This window comes from Oxyura jamaicensis, chromosome 3 (genome assembly GCF_011077185.1).
Source record: "Oxyura jamaicensis isolate SHBP4307 breed ruddy duck chromosome 3, BPBGC_Ojam_1.0, whole genome shotgun sequence".
Taxonomy (NCBI): Eukaryota; Metazoa; Chordata; class Aves; order Anseriformes; family Anatidae; genus Oxyura; species Oxyura jamaicensis.
In genome coordinates this window covers 42,345,506-42,365,180 of record NC_048895.1, presented here as the reverse complement: position 1 = coordinate 42,365,180, position 19,675 = coordinate 42,345,506, and the positions used below count along the sequence as shown (strand labels likewise).

Sequence of the window (19,675 nt, the reverse complement as noted above, 5' to 3'; positions counted from 1 at the left end):
TGAGTGCGGGGGGAGCCCCGGGGGGACGGCGGCGGGGACGGGGATGAGGACGGGGAGGCAGCGGCGCCGCCCGGCGGCGGGAGGAGGCGGCGGGTCCCGGCGGCAGCCTCGTGGCGAGGCCCCGCAGGCCCGGCCCGGCCCCGGGAGGAGGCGGCGGGGAGGAGGCGGCCGCGGGCAGGGCCGGGGCTGGGCGCCGGGAGCCGAGCGAGGGGTCACCGGGCGCGACTGCCGCCCCCCCCCCCCCCCCCCCCCTCCCCCCCCCCTTTATATTTTTATTTTAATGGCCCCGATAGGGAGACTTTCGCTTTCACGCGGGGGCAAGCAGCCCTGCGGCTCCCCGCCTGGCCGCTCGCCCGGCCCCGCTGCGGGGGAGAAGGGGCAGGGGGGGCTCCCCCAGGGCCGGGCACGGCCCCCCAGGGCACCCAGCGCCCGCAGGGCTCCTCGGGGGAGGCAGCCCTAGCGCCCAGGACACCCGGCTCCTCGGGGGAGGCAGCCCGGTGGGACGGGCAGAGCCCAGAGCCAGGACCGAGGCAGATGGATGGGGGCTCCCCAAAATGCAGGGCTCTGCTCCCCGCTTGCGGCTGTCGGGAGCGCGCCTCCCGCTTCGCACCGGGTCAGCTCGCCTGCTGCTGGACTCGCCCAGTCACTGGGCTCCGGATTCAGGGTCATCCTCCCACAAGTTTATCAGTATCTTGTTTGCTCGTGAAGTTTTGCAAATCAGAGATTAGTCGAATATCACAAAACTAAAAGCCGAGGGACTTAATTAGTCTTGGCAGTAGGTTCCAAATACCCACGTAGTGACAGAGGTTAAAACATGGTACTCCTCTGTTCCCCGGCTGAGGCCCGAGACGCTATTTTTAGTAGAGAACACTCAAAATGGGCTTTCGTGTTGTTGGGTTTTTGTTTGTTTGTTTTAAGATTGCGTGTTCCTGATGGTTCTCTGCCCACAGGTCTTTCCTTCGTCTGTTGGAAGCAAGAGCGGGCTGTCCCAGAGTCAGGACAGGAAAGCCGAGTCTTAAAAAGCAGTGTTTCCAACACTGGTTTTCAAGCTTTTTTTTTTTTTTTTTTTTTTTTAATACGTCTGTACTGGTGATATTTCAGGGCCGGGGAATCTGCCTAAACCTGTATCCAAGAGGTAGAACAGGCAAGAAATGAATTTCCTTGGCCTAATGCTTAGTGCTCGTCTAATCTTCTAGGAAAGAGGAACTTGTGATGTGTTTTGTATGATCAGTCTCTCTTCTGGGTTTCTTCTGCGTTTTTGGTTCCTCAAAGAAAAGTAACCTTATACCCTTTTTTGGGCGCTCTGACTTGTGACTTCAGGAGACACAGCATTGTAGCTGGGCAGACCCTTGATGCAGTATTTCTTTTCTCTTTCCTTATGTATTTTGCTTATCAGTAGAAATAATTAATGGTGTTAGTATTTATTGTTCTCTCTGGATGTTTGAGAAGAATGAGGCAGCTCGGACTCATGCATGATCATTTCAAGCTTTCTGCACGTGCAGGCAGGTGTTGTGCCGTGTGTATTTAGAAGGTTATCTTCAGCTATGAGATCTAGTCTTAAAAGTGATGGGGAGGTTAAAACAGCAGAGTTGTCCTTTTTTTGCCTTTAAATTCTGCATCATTGACCTGTTGCGAACTGGCTCAGCTTGAACCCGGTTAAAGGCGTTTTGGCAGGCCTTTCTCCTGTTTATTTTATGATAAGCTCTAGTTTTGAGGGCTTGGTACAGAACATTTGTAGGAATGTTGGTTTTGCTCTTCTGGCACTTTATATATCTTTCACTGTGAGCACATTTCGCTGCTCCTGTGACGTCTCTTTATGAAGTGCTGAGGGTTAATGGCACTGTGAAAGAGACCTGAAATGAAAGTAGGGGTGGTACTGTGTATCCAATGAAGACACATTTCCTGGAAGGCAGTTGCTTCTCTGATACCTGGGAGTAGGGAAGAAGACCTCCTTGAGATGCCACTTTAGCTCTCAGTACTTTGGCAGCTGGGAGGAGCACACAAAGTCTGCGAACGGAGCAAGAAAATGGACAGATTTTACAAAGCGAATGTCACCTTGCTAATCCTGGCTGAAGAGACTGGGACTTCCCTGTTATTCTCAAAGCTCTGCAAAAGCTTGGACTTGAATCAGCTGCCAGTCACTGCTCCTTTCCTGGGCCCTTCTCTCTTGCTGCTGAAATACTTAAATCCTGGTGTTAGAGTATGAGACCACTGGGCAGTCTGTTTTTTTTTTTGTTGTTTGTTTGTTTGTTGTTTTTTCTCTCTGTTTTCAAATGATCAGTTTCTGCTGTTGGTCACCTGCCCCTGCTCAGCAGTTGGAGAAGACTGATTTTGGTGCTCCTCTCCTTTGTCATTTCAAAGGCTGCCCTGCAGTTCCGTGTTTCTCACGGATCAGTGTTCAATGTCTCTGCTCCATGAGGAGTTAGGAGGAATGCTCCGTATATGCACGGTGTCCCCTAATGAATAAGGGTTTTCTCACCAAGTCTAGCCTAGCACAAATGGGTCCTGTAACTACGGAAAAATGTACAGACAAGGATATTTCTAGATTTTCTTTGTTTCTGAGCCACAGACCTGAGGTTGCTTTGCCCAGTTTTGATTGCCCAAAACCACTTCAGAAACAAGGACTTGAGTCTGTTCAGTGCTATTTTGGGAGCAAGTTTCTTTGGATTATAATCCAAATCTAGCAGTGTAGATGCAAACTCTCAGAAACAGTTTCTAGATCTGAAATACACATCTATGAGAGCATCTCAAATTCAATGAAGTTGCTGCCCTAACCCGAGCTGTATGGCAGACTATGCAGAGGCTTTAGAGTGGACCTGGATGGAAAATTTGTACATGAGCCCGTGCTGCTAGCTGAAATGCAGACCAGCAGTGTAATAGATTGTGAAGCTTAGATAAGAGCTGTTTTTCTGGGAGGGTGCTCAGGTGCTGAAGAAGGGTGAAGTCCACCCTTCTTGGTGGACTTCAGTGTTGTGTCTTCTGCTGTTTTGTGCAGCAGAAAAAGTGTTGTATTTGAGACAGGGTAAGTCGATGTAATTTATTTAATTGCAAGGAAGATTAAAAGGAAATTTGTTTTTGGAGTGGAATAAGTTGTGGTTGAAGCTGATGATTTTAATAGGTCTATCTGGAAGTGCTTTCCAAACTCCACACCTGTTGGTGCCCCTTCCCCACCCTTAACAGTTACTTCACCTGTGAGAACAAATGGAAAGCTTTTTAAGGTTTTCCCCAGAGCATATGGGTTTGCAATTCCACGTATCTGTTTGAAGCGAGTTTTGCTAAAACCTTGCATCCCATCTGCCTGGAACTTCACGGAGAATTTATTGCTCTAACACCTGGGGTAAGCACTAGAGCGTGCATGGGTACTGTAGAAGGCATGGTTATGGTTGTGCTTTTAAGATGTCATTTTGTTAGAAACACACTTCTTGCAAGGTAGGAGAGGGGGCATCCCTGTCTGCCTCTCTTAGAAGCTGTGTTTTGTCGGATTTAGCTACTCAAACCAGAGAGCAAGTGCACATGTGAAATGTATGGTCTTCAGTAGCAGTGCTGTAAGGTGTGGAACTATTTTGAGGCAACCAGTACCTGTAAACTCGAGTAGAATAAAACTGTCGCTTAGTTCTTTTTGTTTTAAAGCCTTTTACGTTATCTGAAGTTCTCTGTAGAATCGATAGCTATTGCCTAAGGATTGCCAGGCCACTGACTATCGGTAGCTGCTCAAGTAGCAGGGGAGCTGTAGCATTCATCTTTCTGAGGCTTTCATTACAAGGCAGAGGCTAAAAGCAAACACCATGCTCCTTTTGGCTTGGAGATGCTACCAAGTGGTGTTTGTGAGGATGGCTTTCAAAATTTATTCAGCAGAAAGTTCAAAGGATTATACATATATTTTATATATATATATATATATATATGAGGGAAGTGTACATATGTTGGGATAGGTATAAAAGGCAGAAGATAGTGCTTTTGATTTTAATTTCCCTTTTTCTTTCTGGGAACTTACCTGACTGAAGCACCAGAAGTCTGTCTCTAACCTTTAAATTCAGGCTAAAACCTATTCTTTGACTCCCCAAACAGTTGAAACAGGTGTGCAATTTACAGCATTATGATTCTGAAATTTACTTCTTTGTATCTTAATTTCTCATTTCCTTGACCCTTCCAGTATCATTTTGTCAGCTGTTCAAGCAAAAGAATCAGAAAATGACTGAAACTATTGCTACTGTTTGAGAGAGAGGGAAAAAAAAGTTGAGGAGAAACCTTCACTTTTTTAAGAATTACTTTTAACAAAATCAAACACTTCAGCTCATCATTGCAGTTTTAGTCCAGAATCCTCAATGGTATTTTGGACTCCTCAGTGAAATTAGTAGAATTAGGCAGCAAAACGTCTTCAGGGATCTGGTTCAAAGTGTATAGTTATGCCTTAGTACCAAGGCAGGTGCCTGCAGGCTTTATTTCATATTTCAGTGATGAAGCTTTTTGACTTCAGCAATGAAAATGCTGAGCTGTTAGTTCTCTCTTGGTTTTAATACAGCTTTGGCGTAGGTTGGTCTTAACAGATACCTACACGGTAACAGCCCATCATCTCTTTCTTTCCTTTTAGGTCATGAAACGCGTACGCACAGAACAGATTCAGATGGCGGTGTCCTGCTACCTCAAACGCCGTCAGTATGTGGACTCAGAAGGTCCCCTAAAACAAGGGCTGAGGCTGTGTCAGACTGCTGAAGAGATGGCAGCTAATCTCACAGGTAATCCTAATCTTTCCTGTGTGTGCTTCTTGGCAGAGGTGTGGCAAGTGTGAGCATATATGCTGGTAACTAGGTGGATTTGTACCTATGGACAGCTTTCCTTTTGAAATAAAGAAACTTCCCAGTATGAAGTTGGTGTGAGTTATGAGCCTTTGAAGAATGAAAATATGGATGGAAATGGAACAAAATGATATTCATGGGCAGTGAAACAGCAGGCTGAAACATCAGGTTTGGATAGCGGAAAATACATGTTATGTATTGCACTTGCACTTTCTTAGTACTTCTGATTTCCTTGTTGTTTTCAGAATTAACAGACACTTGCTGCAACTCCCTGAAGTAATACTGGGCCGAGTTGGGGGAGAAATGAAACCAAAATAAAATGACAAATTGTTTTGGACTGGCTTTGATAAGAGGTTTTAGGGGAGAGGTGGGTAGAAGGGTCAGTGTTGGAATGGTATTATAACTTGAGACCAGTCAGTACCAGGAGGCTGCAAAATATCTCAAGGAGAGGTGGACTGGATTGCAAATTCTTTCATTCACATATGGCATAATACAGGAAAAGAACGTTAGTAAACTGTGAATGAATTTGTGATTGATTTTTGTCTTTTTACTAATGTTCCAACGAACATTATTAGTAAATTTCTTATAATTAGTCTGTATCTTCATGCTAGCGTAAGGGCTTTGTGGCTAGTGATTCAGAACTTAGTCATCAGTTTTCATTAGAACTGAAAATGGCCTGCTATCATGTATTCTGCTGCTTACTACTTTTCCATGTCAGACATGCTGGTAGTAAGCTATCAGTGAATGTGCTGCAGTTCCGTGAATGACTGTGTCGAAAAAGAAAATCCCAGCGTGTACTTATCCTGATAAAAGAGGCAGCTAAAGAAAAGCTGACCAGATTGTGAAGCCTGTGCTGCTTTATTTCAGGGAAAGCAATTAAGTATTTTTTTTCTGAAGACGTTTTAGTTTGTTCCTTAAAACTCACCTTGCTTTTTCTGTTCCTATCTTTTCCTTTTTTTTGCCTTCGAAATTAGCCAGTGTCCATAAATGAGAGTTGCATACTTCTGTCTCTAATTCTGTGATTTGTTCTTTCAAAGTGAAAAGTGCCCACTGGTTTGGGTTTTGAAGTTTTGTTTTTCCGTTTTACCTTGGCGTTTCTTTTTGTCTTCCCCCAGAGCCTCCTCAGTTCAGCCCTTCTCCATGCTTGCTATATTTGTACAGCTCTGGTTTTTGCACTAAAACACAGCTCAGAGCTTCCTTGTGACAATTCCATATTTCTTTAAAGAAGAGGAAGGGTATTTGAGGGACAGAATAAGTGACGGAGGAACAGGTTTCTCTGATGTTGTCCACAGGATTCTGGCAACACGTAAGACTGTCGGAATTAATGTAAAATTCTACTTGATCTCGTTCACATAAAAGAGGAGTCAGTTGCTGTGAAACAGTGTTTACAGTAGCAGCGCTGCTCCTAGCCGCAGCAGGAGACCAGGAGGGTACTGTCGGTGTCCCTGAACTAGGAACGAGTTCCTTGGAATTTGCTCTCAAGTTGCAATTACAGGAAGTGCAGTCAAGGAGCAGATGTTTCCAGTAAGTGTTCTTACAGCCACTGGGGAAACTGGAAAAGAAACTAGCGTAGATCTGTTAATGTGCAAGAAGGATATGGACGGTGTTTTACTTCCACCAGGAGAAAAAGATCCCTGAAAATTTACTCTCTTGTTCTGGGATCAGTTGAGCTCTTGATCCCTTCAGCAGTTTTAGCTGGCCAAATGTTCTGGGAAGGAAAATGTTTTGAAGTTGAACTTGCTGTTACTGACTGGTAGGTAGGGTTCGTTTACCATTTGCTTGATCGGAACAAGCTCTAGTGATTACTAAAAGAGCAGGGTATAACGACTGCCCAGTCAGACTGCTCCAGGATACCTAGCCAAAGATGAATTTCCACTTTTTAAAGCAAGAAGTACATCTTCATTTTGGAATTACGTTATTTATGCAGGGAAAATTAAAGAGGTGGCAAGGAGGGAGCACGTCATGAAACCAAAGAACCATAGCTTGTGTTTGTGTGGCACAAGCAGGGTGGCAAGTCATGCACATTTGTGCTGAAATGAGGCCACCAACACTCCATGAAGAGTTGGCTGTTGCATGCAACCCTGTGACAGCATGAAAGTCAAGCCCTCGTATTTTCTCGTTTTCTGGTGTCCTTTGCCTTTGCCACAAGTGATGGGGTGACATTAAAAACTGTTGTTAATTGTTCTTGAGTTGCCGCATTTGTGTGCAATGCAGAGGTTAATCAGTATTCATCATGAGAGAATATATTCAATTGTCAGTCCAAATAGAAAAGATTCTTGAATTAATTAATACCAGTATGCTGCGTTACAGAAATGTTAAAGAAAAAAGTTGCTTCTTTTATAAATTGCTGCTCTGAGTTTTCATGCAGAGCCCTGAGCCTGGGATTGTTACGAGCACTGAGTTCATGAAGCAGCCAGGCCGCAGAAAGTGCGGTGTATCTGTATCTTTGAACGGGGTGTGTTTGTTTTGAAACTGACTGGATAGAAGATAGGGTGTTGGTACTGGAATCTGTATTTCTTCTCCCATGGGGCGATGATAAGCACAGCCCAGCTCTGTTTCTGAAGCTGAATTCAGAGTCGGTACGTACACCTTCTCTACTTCTGTAAGCTCTGGGAATATGGAGTGAGGGGAGAACAGCAACTGGCAGCGTGTGCCCCATGTGCTGATCTCTTTCTAATTAGAGGCATCAAGATGAGCTGGAGGCTGGCCTCTCTCTCCCATGTGAAAATTTGATGATGTTGTTTATAGACTTCCAGGGCTATCTCTGCCTCTGTGTGTGAGCCAAATGCTGGAACAAAAAAGTGATGGATAAAGGTTAGGAGGGGAAAAAAAAAAGGATAAAAAGGGTTGGGAGGGAGGAAAGACCAAAAGAAGTCAAGGGATTTGAAAGGGAGAGTAATGAAAATAAATTTTATAGAGGGGAAAATAGTTAGGAATAACAAAAAAAAAAAGTAGGAAAGATGAAAACAAGATAAAACTCTTTGATTTGTCATGCTTTTAGAAGAGTAGAAGAACTAAATATATTGGTTACTAATTAGAAATGTAAATTACATTTCTAATCATTAGTACTTGTGTATGCTTAGGTTATATTGGTGGGTATTGTAAATGTGCACCAAGTCTCCTGTCAGGCTGTGAGTGTTTAACAGAAGAGCAAAGGTTTTGTGCCAGAGAAAGAAAAGCCATTCTCCTTTCTAGATAATTCAGAAAGACATTTACGAGAGCTGATACTGACTCTGAAAATCACTGTAATACCATCTCAGGTGACCGTGATACTCTAAGGTGGTGTTACTGCACACCTGATGTCCTCGAAGGGAGGTGGGAGCTGAAGAAGAGACTTTGTTTTGGAGAAAGATGTAGTTTGCTTTCCTCACCTTTTGAGCACAAAGAAATAAAGCTGCAATTATCTCGTAAAAACTCTAAAAGGATCTGTGACAACATTGCTCTGTTTCTTGTAAATTCAGTGTTATATCTGAAAGCTTAGAAATGTGTTTGGGACAGTGGGGGAGCAAGGAGAGTAGCTAAGCTTTTTTAAATAATAATAATAAAAAAAAACCTTCAGTATAATTTTCCATTCGTGATATGTCTAGATTGTGTGACTTCAGATTAAATTTACTAAATGCTGTGCTTAGGTGCTTCAGACTGTGTCTTCCCTGGACAGTGTGAAATATAAAATGTCATCTTGGTAGCTGCATTACCTTGGATTTGATGAGAAGCTTTGTTTCAAGACACATGCAGAACTCCTGAAAACCTAATCTTATTTTATTTCGTCTCACAGTCCAATCTGAATCTGGTTGTGCCAACGTTGTGTCTGCAGCTCCCTGCCTGGCGGAGCCACAGCAATATGAAGTACAATTTGGACGATTACGCAATTTTCTCACAGGTAAATATCAGGAGGCAAGGAAGAGGAAAGTATGTGAATTTTTGTAATTTCAATGAGTAAATGACAGTAATAAAATGTAAAGTCTCTTTTCTAACTGAAACTTCTGATTTCTAGCTTTAAGATTTCAGTTAGTACAATTAGAAAATACATATATATTTTAAACCTGAGTGCTGAGTACCTTTTGGCTTTTCTGGATAGCTATCTGTCTCTTCTTGTTCAGTCATTTGGCCTTTGTTTCTGTGTAGATCTTCAGGACAACAGCATACACGTACAGGGCAAGAAAGAAGATCAGTGCTTTATGTGAAAGGCGGGTAGCTTAGAAATGAATGTATCTCTCTGCTGTCTCCTAGTTCTTTTTTTTTTTTTTGAATGTTTTCTGTAATTGGCTTCTTTTTATGATGCTCTGGACTTTAAAGAGAGAATTTGTTCCCTTAAATTTAACTCTACTGGCTTTGAGACTAGAGGTATATGACAGAAAGGGAAAATATTATCATTCTGCAGTGTGGTGCAGAGCACAATCGTGGTGTGGTGTGGTTTTGTTTGGTGGTTGGTTTTAATTTAAAAAAAAAAAAAGTTGCTCCTGGAAATGTACTTATTTATTCTATGAGTGCCAGAGGTGGGAATAAGAAAGCAGACAGGATTATTGAGAACAGTACGTAAAAAAGGGAGGTTGCGTCCCTTCCCATTTCTGGGCTCACCTGCATTCCTCTGGTGGGTCTTGGTCCCGGTATGCATAACACTAGAATTAATACTCCTGATAGTGGTTGAAGAGAAGGTTAGGAAGGGAAGTAGGCAGGAAGAGAGAAGAAGAAAAGTCTTAGCCTTGCCCCTGTTTCAAGGCTGAGCAATTTGGTGAGAATTTCCCTTGCTGCAACTTGCATGTTACCCTTCCACTGCACACCTCCGAGAAGCAGCTGGCTCCATCTCCTCCATAACATCCCACTGTGTACTGAAGGCAGAAGTTAGATACCTACTTAGTCTTCTCCAGGCTAGACAGAGCCAGGTCCCTCAACCGCTCCTAGTGTCTTCTTGGAACATTTTCATCATTCCCATCTCTGCCAGCTTCGTACATCTTCCCCGTTGTTCCTGTTGCAGAGTGAGGTCCTTCCTTCCCTTGTTGCATTTCAGGACTCAAGCACCTGCCTACATAGCAGGAAAAGAGCAGCTGCCAGCTGCTTCGTGCTTTTATGACATATAGACCACTGATTTCGTTGACTTTGGCCCAATTTCAGTGGTACAAAAATGGGAGAAAAAAATTGTACCACTGAAGTGGTACAGCAAGTGTGCGTATATATGCTGCACACCACATACACATGCATATGTACCCATACAGAAATGCGAGTGAGACAAATATGGGCTAGGAGAAGTCTTGAAAGAGTGCTTCACTGGAGAGGAAAAATGGTCTAATGGAAAAGGAGGGGATAAATATGCAGTGGTGGGTGGCGAGAGGGGAGAACAAGTTGAAAATAAGTAGTGCTATTTGCAGATCAGCAATGCATATTTTGTTCCAGCAATTCAGATGTCGTATTTGCACATCTGGGCCTCCAGTAAATCATTGTTGTGGCCCTGTGTGGTGCCACGGCGTTGGGCGGCAGGGCTCTGCTGTGTGCAGCTCCCTGCAGCTGAAGGTGGGAGGGAAGCAGCCCCAAGAAGGAGGGGTGGAGCTGTTGCCCAGATCAGTCTCTGCAAGGTACAGCATAGCCTAATCGGGAGTTTGTTACACTGTGTACAAGGAATTACTGCTGGGATTTGCCTTGGCAGGGAGAGAGGGAGCGTGCACATGAGCAGGCACAGAAATAAAACCAGCCCGGCATACTGCAGTACACTTTGGAAACTGCAGCTTCCTTTCCCCTGGAGACAAATCAGTTCCATCCAAAGTACCGCATACAAGTTTTATTGAAGCTGAGGGAAAAAAAGCCACCAAAGTTCAGGCCCACGCAAGCTAGATAAATAATTTTGACTTCTACTTAAAATAGCATTTAATATGTTTAATAAATATATTTCAGAGTTTATTGCAATAAACAGTATTTTTTTCTTAAATACATAGGGGAAATCCAGTTGTCATGTAGCTTGAGGTGCTATTTTAATAACTGACCCACACCTAAAAGGGGTTTTGAAATCTCTGTGTTTTATTCTGATAACGTACCTCACTTTTAAATCTCTAGTTAAATCTGTAACAGATACTGTTGTGATAAGTTGCTGAAGGGGTTCAGGTAGATGCACCTACAAAAGTCTCCAGAGCCCTGCTCTCCTATGCCACCATCGAGACGTTTTGCAGTAATTGACCTTGCTCTGTTTTATTCCTAGAAGAAAGTAGATTGAGAAATCATTCCACGTTTGTTGCCTTTTTTTTTTTTTTTACATAGATTCAGATTCTCAGCACAGCCATGAAGTGATGCCTCTTCTGTATCCCCTCTTCGTCTACCTCCATCTGAACATGGTCCAGAATGGCCTGAAAAGCACAGTGGACAGTTTTTACAGCCGCTTCCATGGCATGTTCTTGCAGAACGCCAGCCAGAAGGATATCATTGAGCAGTTGCAGACTACCATGACTATTCAAGATATCCTGTCCAACTTGAAGCTCCGGGCTTTTCTGGACAACAAGTACGTCATCCGCCTTCAAGAGGACAGCTACAACTACCTTCTTCGCTACCTCCAAAGTGACAACAACAACGCCCTGTGCAAAGTCCTGACCTTGCACATTCACCTGGATGTGCAGCCCGCCAAGAGGACCGACTACCAGCTCTACGCCGGTGGGAGCTCCTCGCGCAACGAGAGCAATGGCCTGGAACCCAGCGAGGTGCCGGCTTCCATTCTGCAGAACGAGGCAGCGCTGGATCTACTGCAGGACAGCATTAAGCGCGTCAAGGATGGGCCCCCTTCCTTAACCACCATCTGTTTCTATGCCTTCTATAACACGGAGCAGTTGCTGAACACGGCTGAGATTTCACCGAACAGCAAGCTGCTCGCCGCTGGGTTTGATAATTCGTGCGTCAAGCTGTGGAGCCTGCGTTCCAGGAAGTTAAAATCTGAGCCCCACCTCGTTGATGTGTCCCGCATCCGCCTGGCTTGTGACATCCTGGATGAGGAGGTCTGGATACCCCTTCCCCAATTCCCCACCCCACACACATACCCCCTATGTTGAGGTATTTCTGACATGCATGTTGAGTGTCTAATAGTGTCTTAGGGGACTGTGCGGCTGTTCACAGCCTGTCTGCCTCGACACTTGTTTTTTGTAGCCTACTCTCATCCCTGTTCTTCCCTGCTGTGGTTGTAAACGTTGAACTGAGGTGTAGCGGAGATGTTCTTAGGTCACAGTTCTAGTCCTAGGTGCTGATCTCCTTCTTCCTCTTGACCTTGAACAGATCGCATTATGCAGGCAGCCCGTTAAGGACAGGTCACTTGGGAAGGCTCCCTTCCCTAGGGAGTGTGGAGCCTTCTTGTGGGTGGGAAGGTGAAACAAGGAGATGTGGGCAGTAAATACACATTGTAGTGAATGAGAACTGGAAGAAAAGCAATTCAGAACAAGTAGTCAGAAAGACGGAGAAAAGGAGAGAGAAACAGGAAGAGAAAAATAAAGTAAGAATGGTCTTAGGGCTCAGGACAAAGCACACCTAAATGAAAAACTGTGTGGTTTTTCACCCTGCAGTCACCCTAACAGAGGTGAAGAGTTATATGAAAACATTATGCAAAATAATTGTGTTAAAGAGTCAGCAGGATAGAAACTTCAGAGGATTCTCACTTTCTCAAATGCTGGAGATGAGGACAGGGATATCTGTGCTTTCGCATGCTGGCCTAGATAGCATCTTCTAGTGTTCTCTCTTTTTTTTCTTTTTTACCTCCTAGTCACACCCTTCCGCCCCTCTCATGTAGTGTCTTGTATCTGGTTAGAGATCAGAATTTATGACTCTTCCTTTGTTTAATCACTCCCTTCTTGAAGGGAAAAAGAAGAAAAAAATCATTTGTTCTTCCGTCGAGCGTTTAGCACGAGAAGCATCCTTTCATTTTCCACTGTTTTATTTTCTACTCATAAAAAAAAAAATACCTGATGGCAAGGTTCTCTTTGTTTTGGAAGAATGCAGAGAGCTTGGAGTACTGAGGTGTATGGTTAGGGATTGCTTTGATAGTCAGCTTGAGAACAGGCATCCAGGTGAGATAGCAGAGCAGTGTGCTCACCACTTCCCAGGTTAGCCCCTTCTGCTGAGCGAACAGGTAAGTGGGTCAGGCCAACCCAAGATGAAGCTCTGTGTTTGTTTTCGTTATAAGCTGCAAGAGTTCGTAGGACACGTGACAGTGGATTGCATGTCATGGAAACCAAAGGTACATAACCTGTGACAGAGGAGAATTTCTCTGGTACATCAGCAGGTCACCTTCTTTGGCTCCAGACTACAGAAAAGTGAGATATCACCAGGTTATCAGGAGCGTGTATTAGCTTTTTGTTGGCACATATTTGCATATCTTACATGTGTTATGAAACAGGTGCAGGAGCTTAAGTGCAAACGGCTGCCATTGGTTATTTAACATCTTGTGTATCCTGCAGTATTTATGCACAGGTCTAAAAAAATGGTCAAAGACCAGCACAAGTTAAAGTTGTCATTGCTCTGAATAATTTCACCACTTAACTAAACAAATAGTGACCTGACCAGGAGTTCAGAGTCAAGGGGGAATACCAGCCTGAGTACATTGTTGCGTGTTCTGAATGCATACAAAGCCTAAGGAGTATAAAGGAAATAAATGCTAGTGTCTGGGAGCCCTGAGTGAATATATCCAGGCACCTGTGGGGTCACAGGTGGGAGCAGACTGGAAGATCTACGGGGGTACCACTGGAGCAGAAGCCACAGGTACCAAGACAGACCAAACAGGACCACCCTGGCTGCAGTCATCAGCAGTGCAGCCTAGTATTAATAGAGGCTGTATTTCAGACTGTCACTGCGGTTTGATCAGCAGCAATTCACAGCGATAAATTTGATGAAAACTGTGACAGCAAAAAATTCTGATGTGCTTTGACATTACTTCAGTGAGTTCTGCACAATAACTTGCGAGGATGTTACACTTGGCTGATTTTTACAGGGTTTCTTCATTCTGTTTGATTTCTGTATTGTGTAATTAGATTTGGATGCAGTGTTACATTCAAGTAGAGCCTAAAATAGTCGATCTTGAGCTCAGTTTCTGGCCTGCTGCAAGCAAATAAGTCATTCTGTATATAGAGAAGGAGTTGCAGATGTCTAGGAATGTGCTAGTTTCAGTGGATCTCTTTCAGGATGGCACTAAAATGACACTGTTGTGTTTATTAGCTCTTTTTGTGTGTGTATGTATATATAAAAATGAGGTTGTAGTTCGACAAAAGTGTTAGAGATCAACAGTTCTTCCTAGTCGACATAAAGCCCTTGTGTCAGTGAAGTCAGAGTTTTCTAGGTGTTACCAGATGTATTTTTAGTGAATTTTGCTGTGTGATGCCCCAGTGTGCTTCACCAGTGCTGTCTTGATCTTGGAAACAGGAGAGGCTGACCATCTGGGATAAAGTAATTCCATTTTCTTTATGGTGTCATCTCCACTTCATCGTCTCCCTTACTTAAAGTCAGGTATAGAATGCAGTTTTGCAGCTGTGCAAATGGCCTGATAGTTTGTCTCTTTGCAACATTGCCATGCTTGTTGCTGGTACTGCATAAATCACCAACAGAACACAGTAATCGTAGTTCCAAGCTGTAAGTGGGTGGCAGCCCTTAAATCCTGGGGAGCCAGACTCGACCCCATTCGGCTTCGCTTTTAAGACACTGCGTGGCAGCGGTCCTTCGGGTGGCGGTGAGCTGGGATGATGCTGACAGCTCATGTGGCAGATAGGAGGGAATTTAGGAAGAAGCAGTGAAAACATCCTGCAAAGAAAGCCAGAGTGTCTGCCCTCCCACCTTTCCCTGCTAGGAGATCCCTGCTGTAGGCAGATAAACAAGCTTCCTTTTGACACCTTAAGAGCACTGCAGGATGAGAGAAGATGGCACTGAGGGAATCTTGTTACTAGTTAGAGTAAAATAAAGCTTTTTGTGGGTGGGGAGGCATGGGCTTTTTGTTCTGTGGTGTTTTTTTTTTTTTTGTTTGGTTTTGGGGCTCACAAGGTTCCCTTGTGGCTTTTGCTGGGTGGAAGGATCAAGATAATTTTTGTCAGCTAGGTAATGTTTGCTCACAACATCAAATGCAGTAAAGCACATAGATTTTCTGGGTCCAGATGACTGCCATGTAACATGCATTACTGCTTTAAGCAACAGCTGAGGAGATGGGGTAGCTTGTTCAGAAGGTGTCCTGTGTAAAAACATGGCAATGTTTTAGTTTTTTGTTTTTTTTTCTTCAGTTTCTTAATAATGTAGCTTCGGGGAGTCTTGTACTTGCTGAGGAAGATTTCCTACTCACTGTTGAACAGTAGATTTTTGGAGCTCATTTTAATAGTGTTGGTTTTCCAATTGTATTCTGTTACTTAAAATCTGTTTTGGTAGTCTTCAAAATGGGGAGTACAAATAATAAAAGTAGCTTCTAGGTGTGTCTGTAGGTTATTGATTGAAATAGGTGAATATAACTTAATTTCTTGTCCATTCCAAGGAATTGCAAACTGTTGGTTGCTGCTGCTGGTTAGCACTACTTCAGAAGGAGCTAATGGATGTCTTGGTAGTGCCCAGGAAACGTACTCAATGTGTGCAATGAGAATCATGGAAAAAATACTACAAAGAGGGTTTCCCTGCCTCCCTGCGGACTTATAACACAGGTTGTAACATTTCCGTAGCTGCTGTAATCCCTCACCTACGTCATAGTAGCTGCAGGACGCAAGGAGGAACGTGCTTGATCTGACAAAGAAGTGAAGATTGGTTCTGTGAGGCATTAATTTCGTGGCTGCACTTCCAGCTGCTCTGTTAATCTGGTCGGCAGACTGACGGGCAGGGAGGAAACAGAAAAGTGCAGTGACTCAGAAGCATTATCGGTGTGCCATTTTCAGTGAGCTATGACACAAGTGTGCAGTGTTTTTGCCAAGTGATTCTCTAACAGAAGAGAGAGAAAAGATTTGCTACCTGTGACCTTACAGGAGAGTGGATTTGAATGCTTCTGCAGGTATTTTCAAATAAGCTGCTTCTGTAACGTAAGGGAAAAAGCATGTGCTAGTAGAGGAAAAAGTTCGTGTGCTTGCAGACAAAGTAGCCCTCTATGATTTTAAATCATAAAATTGAGTACCTGGACTTGCAAAACTTACCAAAACTATCATAAAGTATAGGGAACTTTAACAGGCCTCCTCTGGTAACTTGTCAGGAGTATTTCGGTCGTAATTAAATAGTGCAGGACGCTGCAGGTACCAGTGTCTCTCCTTTAATGTGGTAACGTAGCCTGGAGATGCCGTGGGTCCCAGCAGGCAGTGCTCTATCTGAGGCAGAAAAAAACTCTATTTGAATAAGAATGGGGCTCTGCGTGCTGCAGCCTGTACCGCCTCGGTGCCTCACCTCCGTGGCAGAGATGGAGTTGGCTCCGAGCCACGCCACGAAGCTCCCATGGGCAGCGATCGCTGCGGAGAATTAGCGCCGCTAAACGCGGCTCGCCACCTACCACTGAGCGCGCAGCCGGGAGGGAGGAAGGCAGCGAGCTGGCAGAGCTGCAGGTCACTCGCCTCTTGAGAGGTGAAACTGTCGGGTCAGTGCTGCTGGAAAGGGTCAGCCTGACAGCCCTGAGGAGGGGTGGCCTCAAGTGACTACACAGGTGCATCCCAAGCCGTGGCTACCTTCATGCACGCTGTCAGTGAGATCCCAGCTTGTTGGGCGAGGACACTTGGGTTGAGATGTGTAGCAACCTGTGCAGCCTGTAGCCTTGGATTATCAGGAGGTGCTGCTTGAGCAGGCTCTCGGGTTGATGCCCTCTGAAAGGAGGAGCCAAACGTTCAGATTCCTGCTCACCGGAAGGCCTTTAAACCTGAAAGCCTTTACTTGTTGATGATCTGCCCTGGTACTTGAATTGGAGAATTACAGGATAGAAAGGTTTCCACTGCTGTCCTTTTTGTGATTATTCATCCTCTCCTACCCCAAAATAGATCATCTGACCTAAATAAGCCGCATATATTTTCTGTTCTTGAAGGGCGGGGATGTAAAAGTGTCCTGGTGGAGCTGGCACAGAGAAATAGATGCCATGGCCTTGCTGCATCTCTGCTCAGGTGCGGGGTTTGAGAAGCAATGCTCAGTAGACAGCTTGTCAGATACACCTTGTCCTTCCACCTCCTGCTTTTTGTTTAAGACATCTGGGTTTCCTTTTCTCTACTCTGAGTTTCACTTCCAATAATGACCACACTGAAAGAGCAGATGCCAAGATGTGTTTCAACATCTTAGCCAAAAGTTTAGTAGAGAGCGGGTAGGGAATAAGCAGATGTTTTTAGCAAGTGTTTTAAAGCAAAAGACATTTGGAAAAATATCTTAAAATATTGCTACTATTTTTATCCTTATTTGCATACAGTCCCAGGTTAAGGTGCCTTCTTAAGTGGGCATGAGGTTGCGTAAAATAAGGGTAAAACCTTTTATATAAAAGTCTCATCTCCACTTCTTTTTCAGCGTTGACTTAGATGTAGCGAGTGTGCCAGCAGTGTGTCTCAGAGTAGCACAGAATGTGCCATGTCTAAAATAAATTATTCTGTCTTAACGCCAGCCTGCTTTCCTCACGGCGGTCCCTGTATCCACAGAACAGATAAACATGCTTTTCTTTGTTTTTCTCCTCCCCGACCAGGAGGAAGAGGATGACAGCGCAGGCACAGAAATGAAGATCCTGAGAGGACACTGCGGGCCTGTGTACAGCACGAGGTTCCTTTCGGACAGTTCGGGACTCTTATCTTGCTCTGAGGACATGTCCATCAGATACTGGGACCTCGGAAGCTTTACAAACACTGTGTTGTACCAAGGACATGCCTACCCCGTCTGGGATTTGGACATCAGCCCCTGCAGCCTGTACTTTGCCAGCGGTTCCCACGATCGCACGGCGAGGCTCTGGTCGTTTGATCGGACGTACCCGCTGCGGATATATGCAGGCCACTTGGCGGACGTGGACTGCGTCAAATTCCACCCCAACTCCAACTACTTGGCGACGGGCTCCACGGACAAAACCGTGCGCTTGTGGAGCACTCAGCAAGGCAACTCGGTGCGTCTGTTCACCGGGCACCGCGGCCCCGTGCTAGCGCTCGCGTTTTCCCCCAATGGTAAGTACCTGGCCTCGGCGGGCGAAGACCAGCGGCTAAAGCTGTGGGACTTGGCTTCGGGAACTCTCTACAAAGAACTGAGGGGGCACACGGACAACATAACCAGCCTTACTTTTAGCCCCGACAGTAGTTTAATCGCTTCGGCGTCAATGGACAATTCTGTCCGGGTCTGGGACATCCGGAACACTTACTGCAACGCCCCTGCGGATGGGTCTTCCAGTGAACTGGTTGGTGTATATACCGGACAGATGAATAATGTACTGAGCGTACAGTTCATGGCCTGTAATCTTCTTCTAGTGACTGGAATTGCACAAGAAAATCAGGAACATTAATTTTTTTTTTTTTTCTTAGGGAAGCGGGTGGGTGTGATGAATGCCAGAGTCCATTACAAGCTGAGATTACTGACTGTGAAACACTTCTTCCTCTGCCCCCTTGGAAGGCATGTTCAGAGTGATGCTAATGCTTTAAAATTTCTTGCCCACAAAAAAGCCTGTGCTGTTGAATGGAGTAAGGAGAAAGGCGGAGTGATGAACATATGTATACGTTATAATCCTGTATTTGTAGGGGTGGGGAAAAGGGGAGGAAGTCCAGTAGCTTGGGGAACCAAAAGCCTGGTCCAGACAAGCAAAGCTGCCAGCCAGATAAGCTGCTGACCTGCACTTAAAAATCCTGCGTTGATTGATGGGCACACCTTACCTACTGTTAACTGAGGCTTGAGCGTGTGGAGAACTACTGGCCCAGTGCTTTTTGTTTTTGTTTTGTTTTCCTGGTATTGCAGAGGACCAGCATTTTAAGACCCCTATATTAAAAGAACATCATGTATTTTCTACGCTGATTGTGGTTCCAAATATTACAGCTCCCTATAGCACTTCTGCAATATTTTGGACGAGCTAAGTAGAAAATACCATCTTTTTTAATAAGGGGATGGAAATCTGACCTCAGTTGGGGCCCATCTCTGCATCGTCATTTGGGTTTGGTTCCTGGTACTAGCTGTGATACTTGTATTTATGTTCCATTAATTAGGGATCTTTCTGAATCTGGTTGCACTGTGTTTTGAGGGTGGGAGGACGGTGAGGGGTAGAGTGGTGGCTTTAGGGGTAATAGGTGACTTGCCTTGGCTGGAGGAGGCCATGATAGAACTGAAGGGGCTAAGTTTGGACTCCTGTTCGGAACAGGGCTTGTCAATCCACCATGGCACCTCACAGAAATATTTCCGTAAATGGAAGTTGGCAATCTAGGAAGAGGGAGACAGGGAGAGAGAGAGAGGCACACACAAAGTGACATGGGAAAGAATAGTATTACTAAATTATTGTGCATACGCAGAGGCAGCTTTGCCAGTGTTGGATTTTTCTCAAAATGTTGCAATATCAGTTTCATGAACACTTTGTGAAATAAATCATCAGCATTTAAAGCAAGGATCTGCAGAAAAAGCACGTTCTAATTTGTCATTTGGAGAGATTAAATATTTCTGCTTTCTGGAAAGAGTTATTTTGTATTTTGTTTTCTATTAAAAGCATTTAGTTTAAAAAAAAAATGGTTTGGACCCTTTCTGGGAAACTTGCATGGGAAGGAAAGGGCAGGAGCATGTTTTTATACTGCTTGAGGCAGAGTCTGCTTGGCACTTGGAGGCTGAATCTGGTGGTCTTGGTGACTTGGTTTTTGTATCCCCCTGCTTGTTTTCCTCAGAGCTGACCTGGCAGGTCATGGTGTTCCTGACACAGCTTTGTAGGTCAGCTGAGATGCATGCAAAGGAGCTCGGTCTCAGCTGAGGTCAACACTGCACTGCAAGGCTTC

The 19,675-nt window shown here is 44.7% G+C and overlaps 1 protein-coding gene across 1 annotated transcript; it reads left to right on the top strand.

Moving 5' to 3' along the window:
• The first annotated feature begins 3,227 nt into the window (after positions 1–3,227).
• Positions 3,228–19,415, top strand: TAF5L (TATA-box binding protein associated factor 5 like). Its single transcript, XM_035320143.1, has 5 exons — positions 3,228–3,337; positions 4,592–4,736; positions 8,572–8,676; positions 11,043–11,767; positions 17,416–19,415. Exons 2-5 carry the CDS (start codon positions 4,595–4,597, stop codon positions 18,211–18,213), a joined length of 1,770 nt encoding a protein of 589 aa, XP_035176034.1. The 5' UTR covers positions 3,228–3,337; positions 4,592–4,594; the 3' UTR covers positions 18,214–19,415.
• The last annotated feature ends 260 nt before the right edge of the window (positions 19,416–19,675 follow it).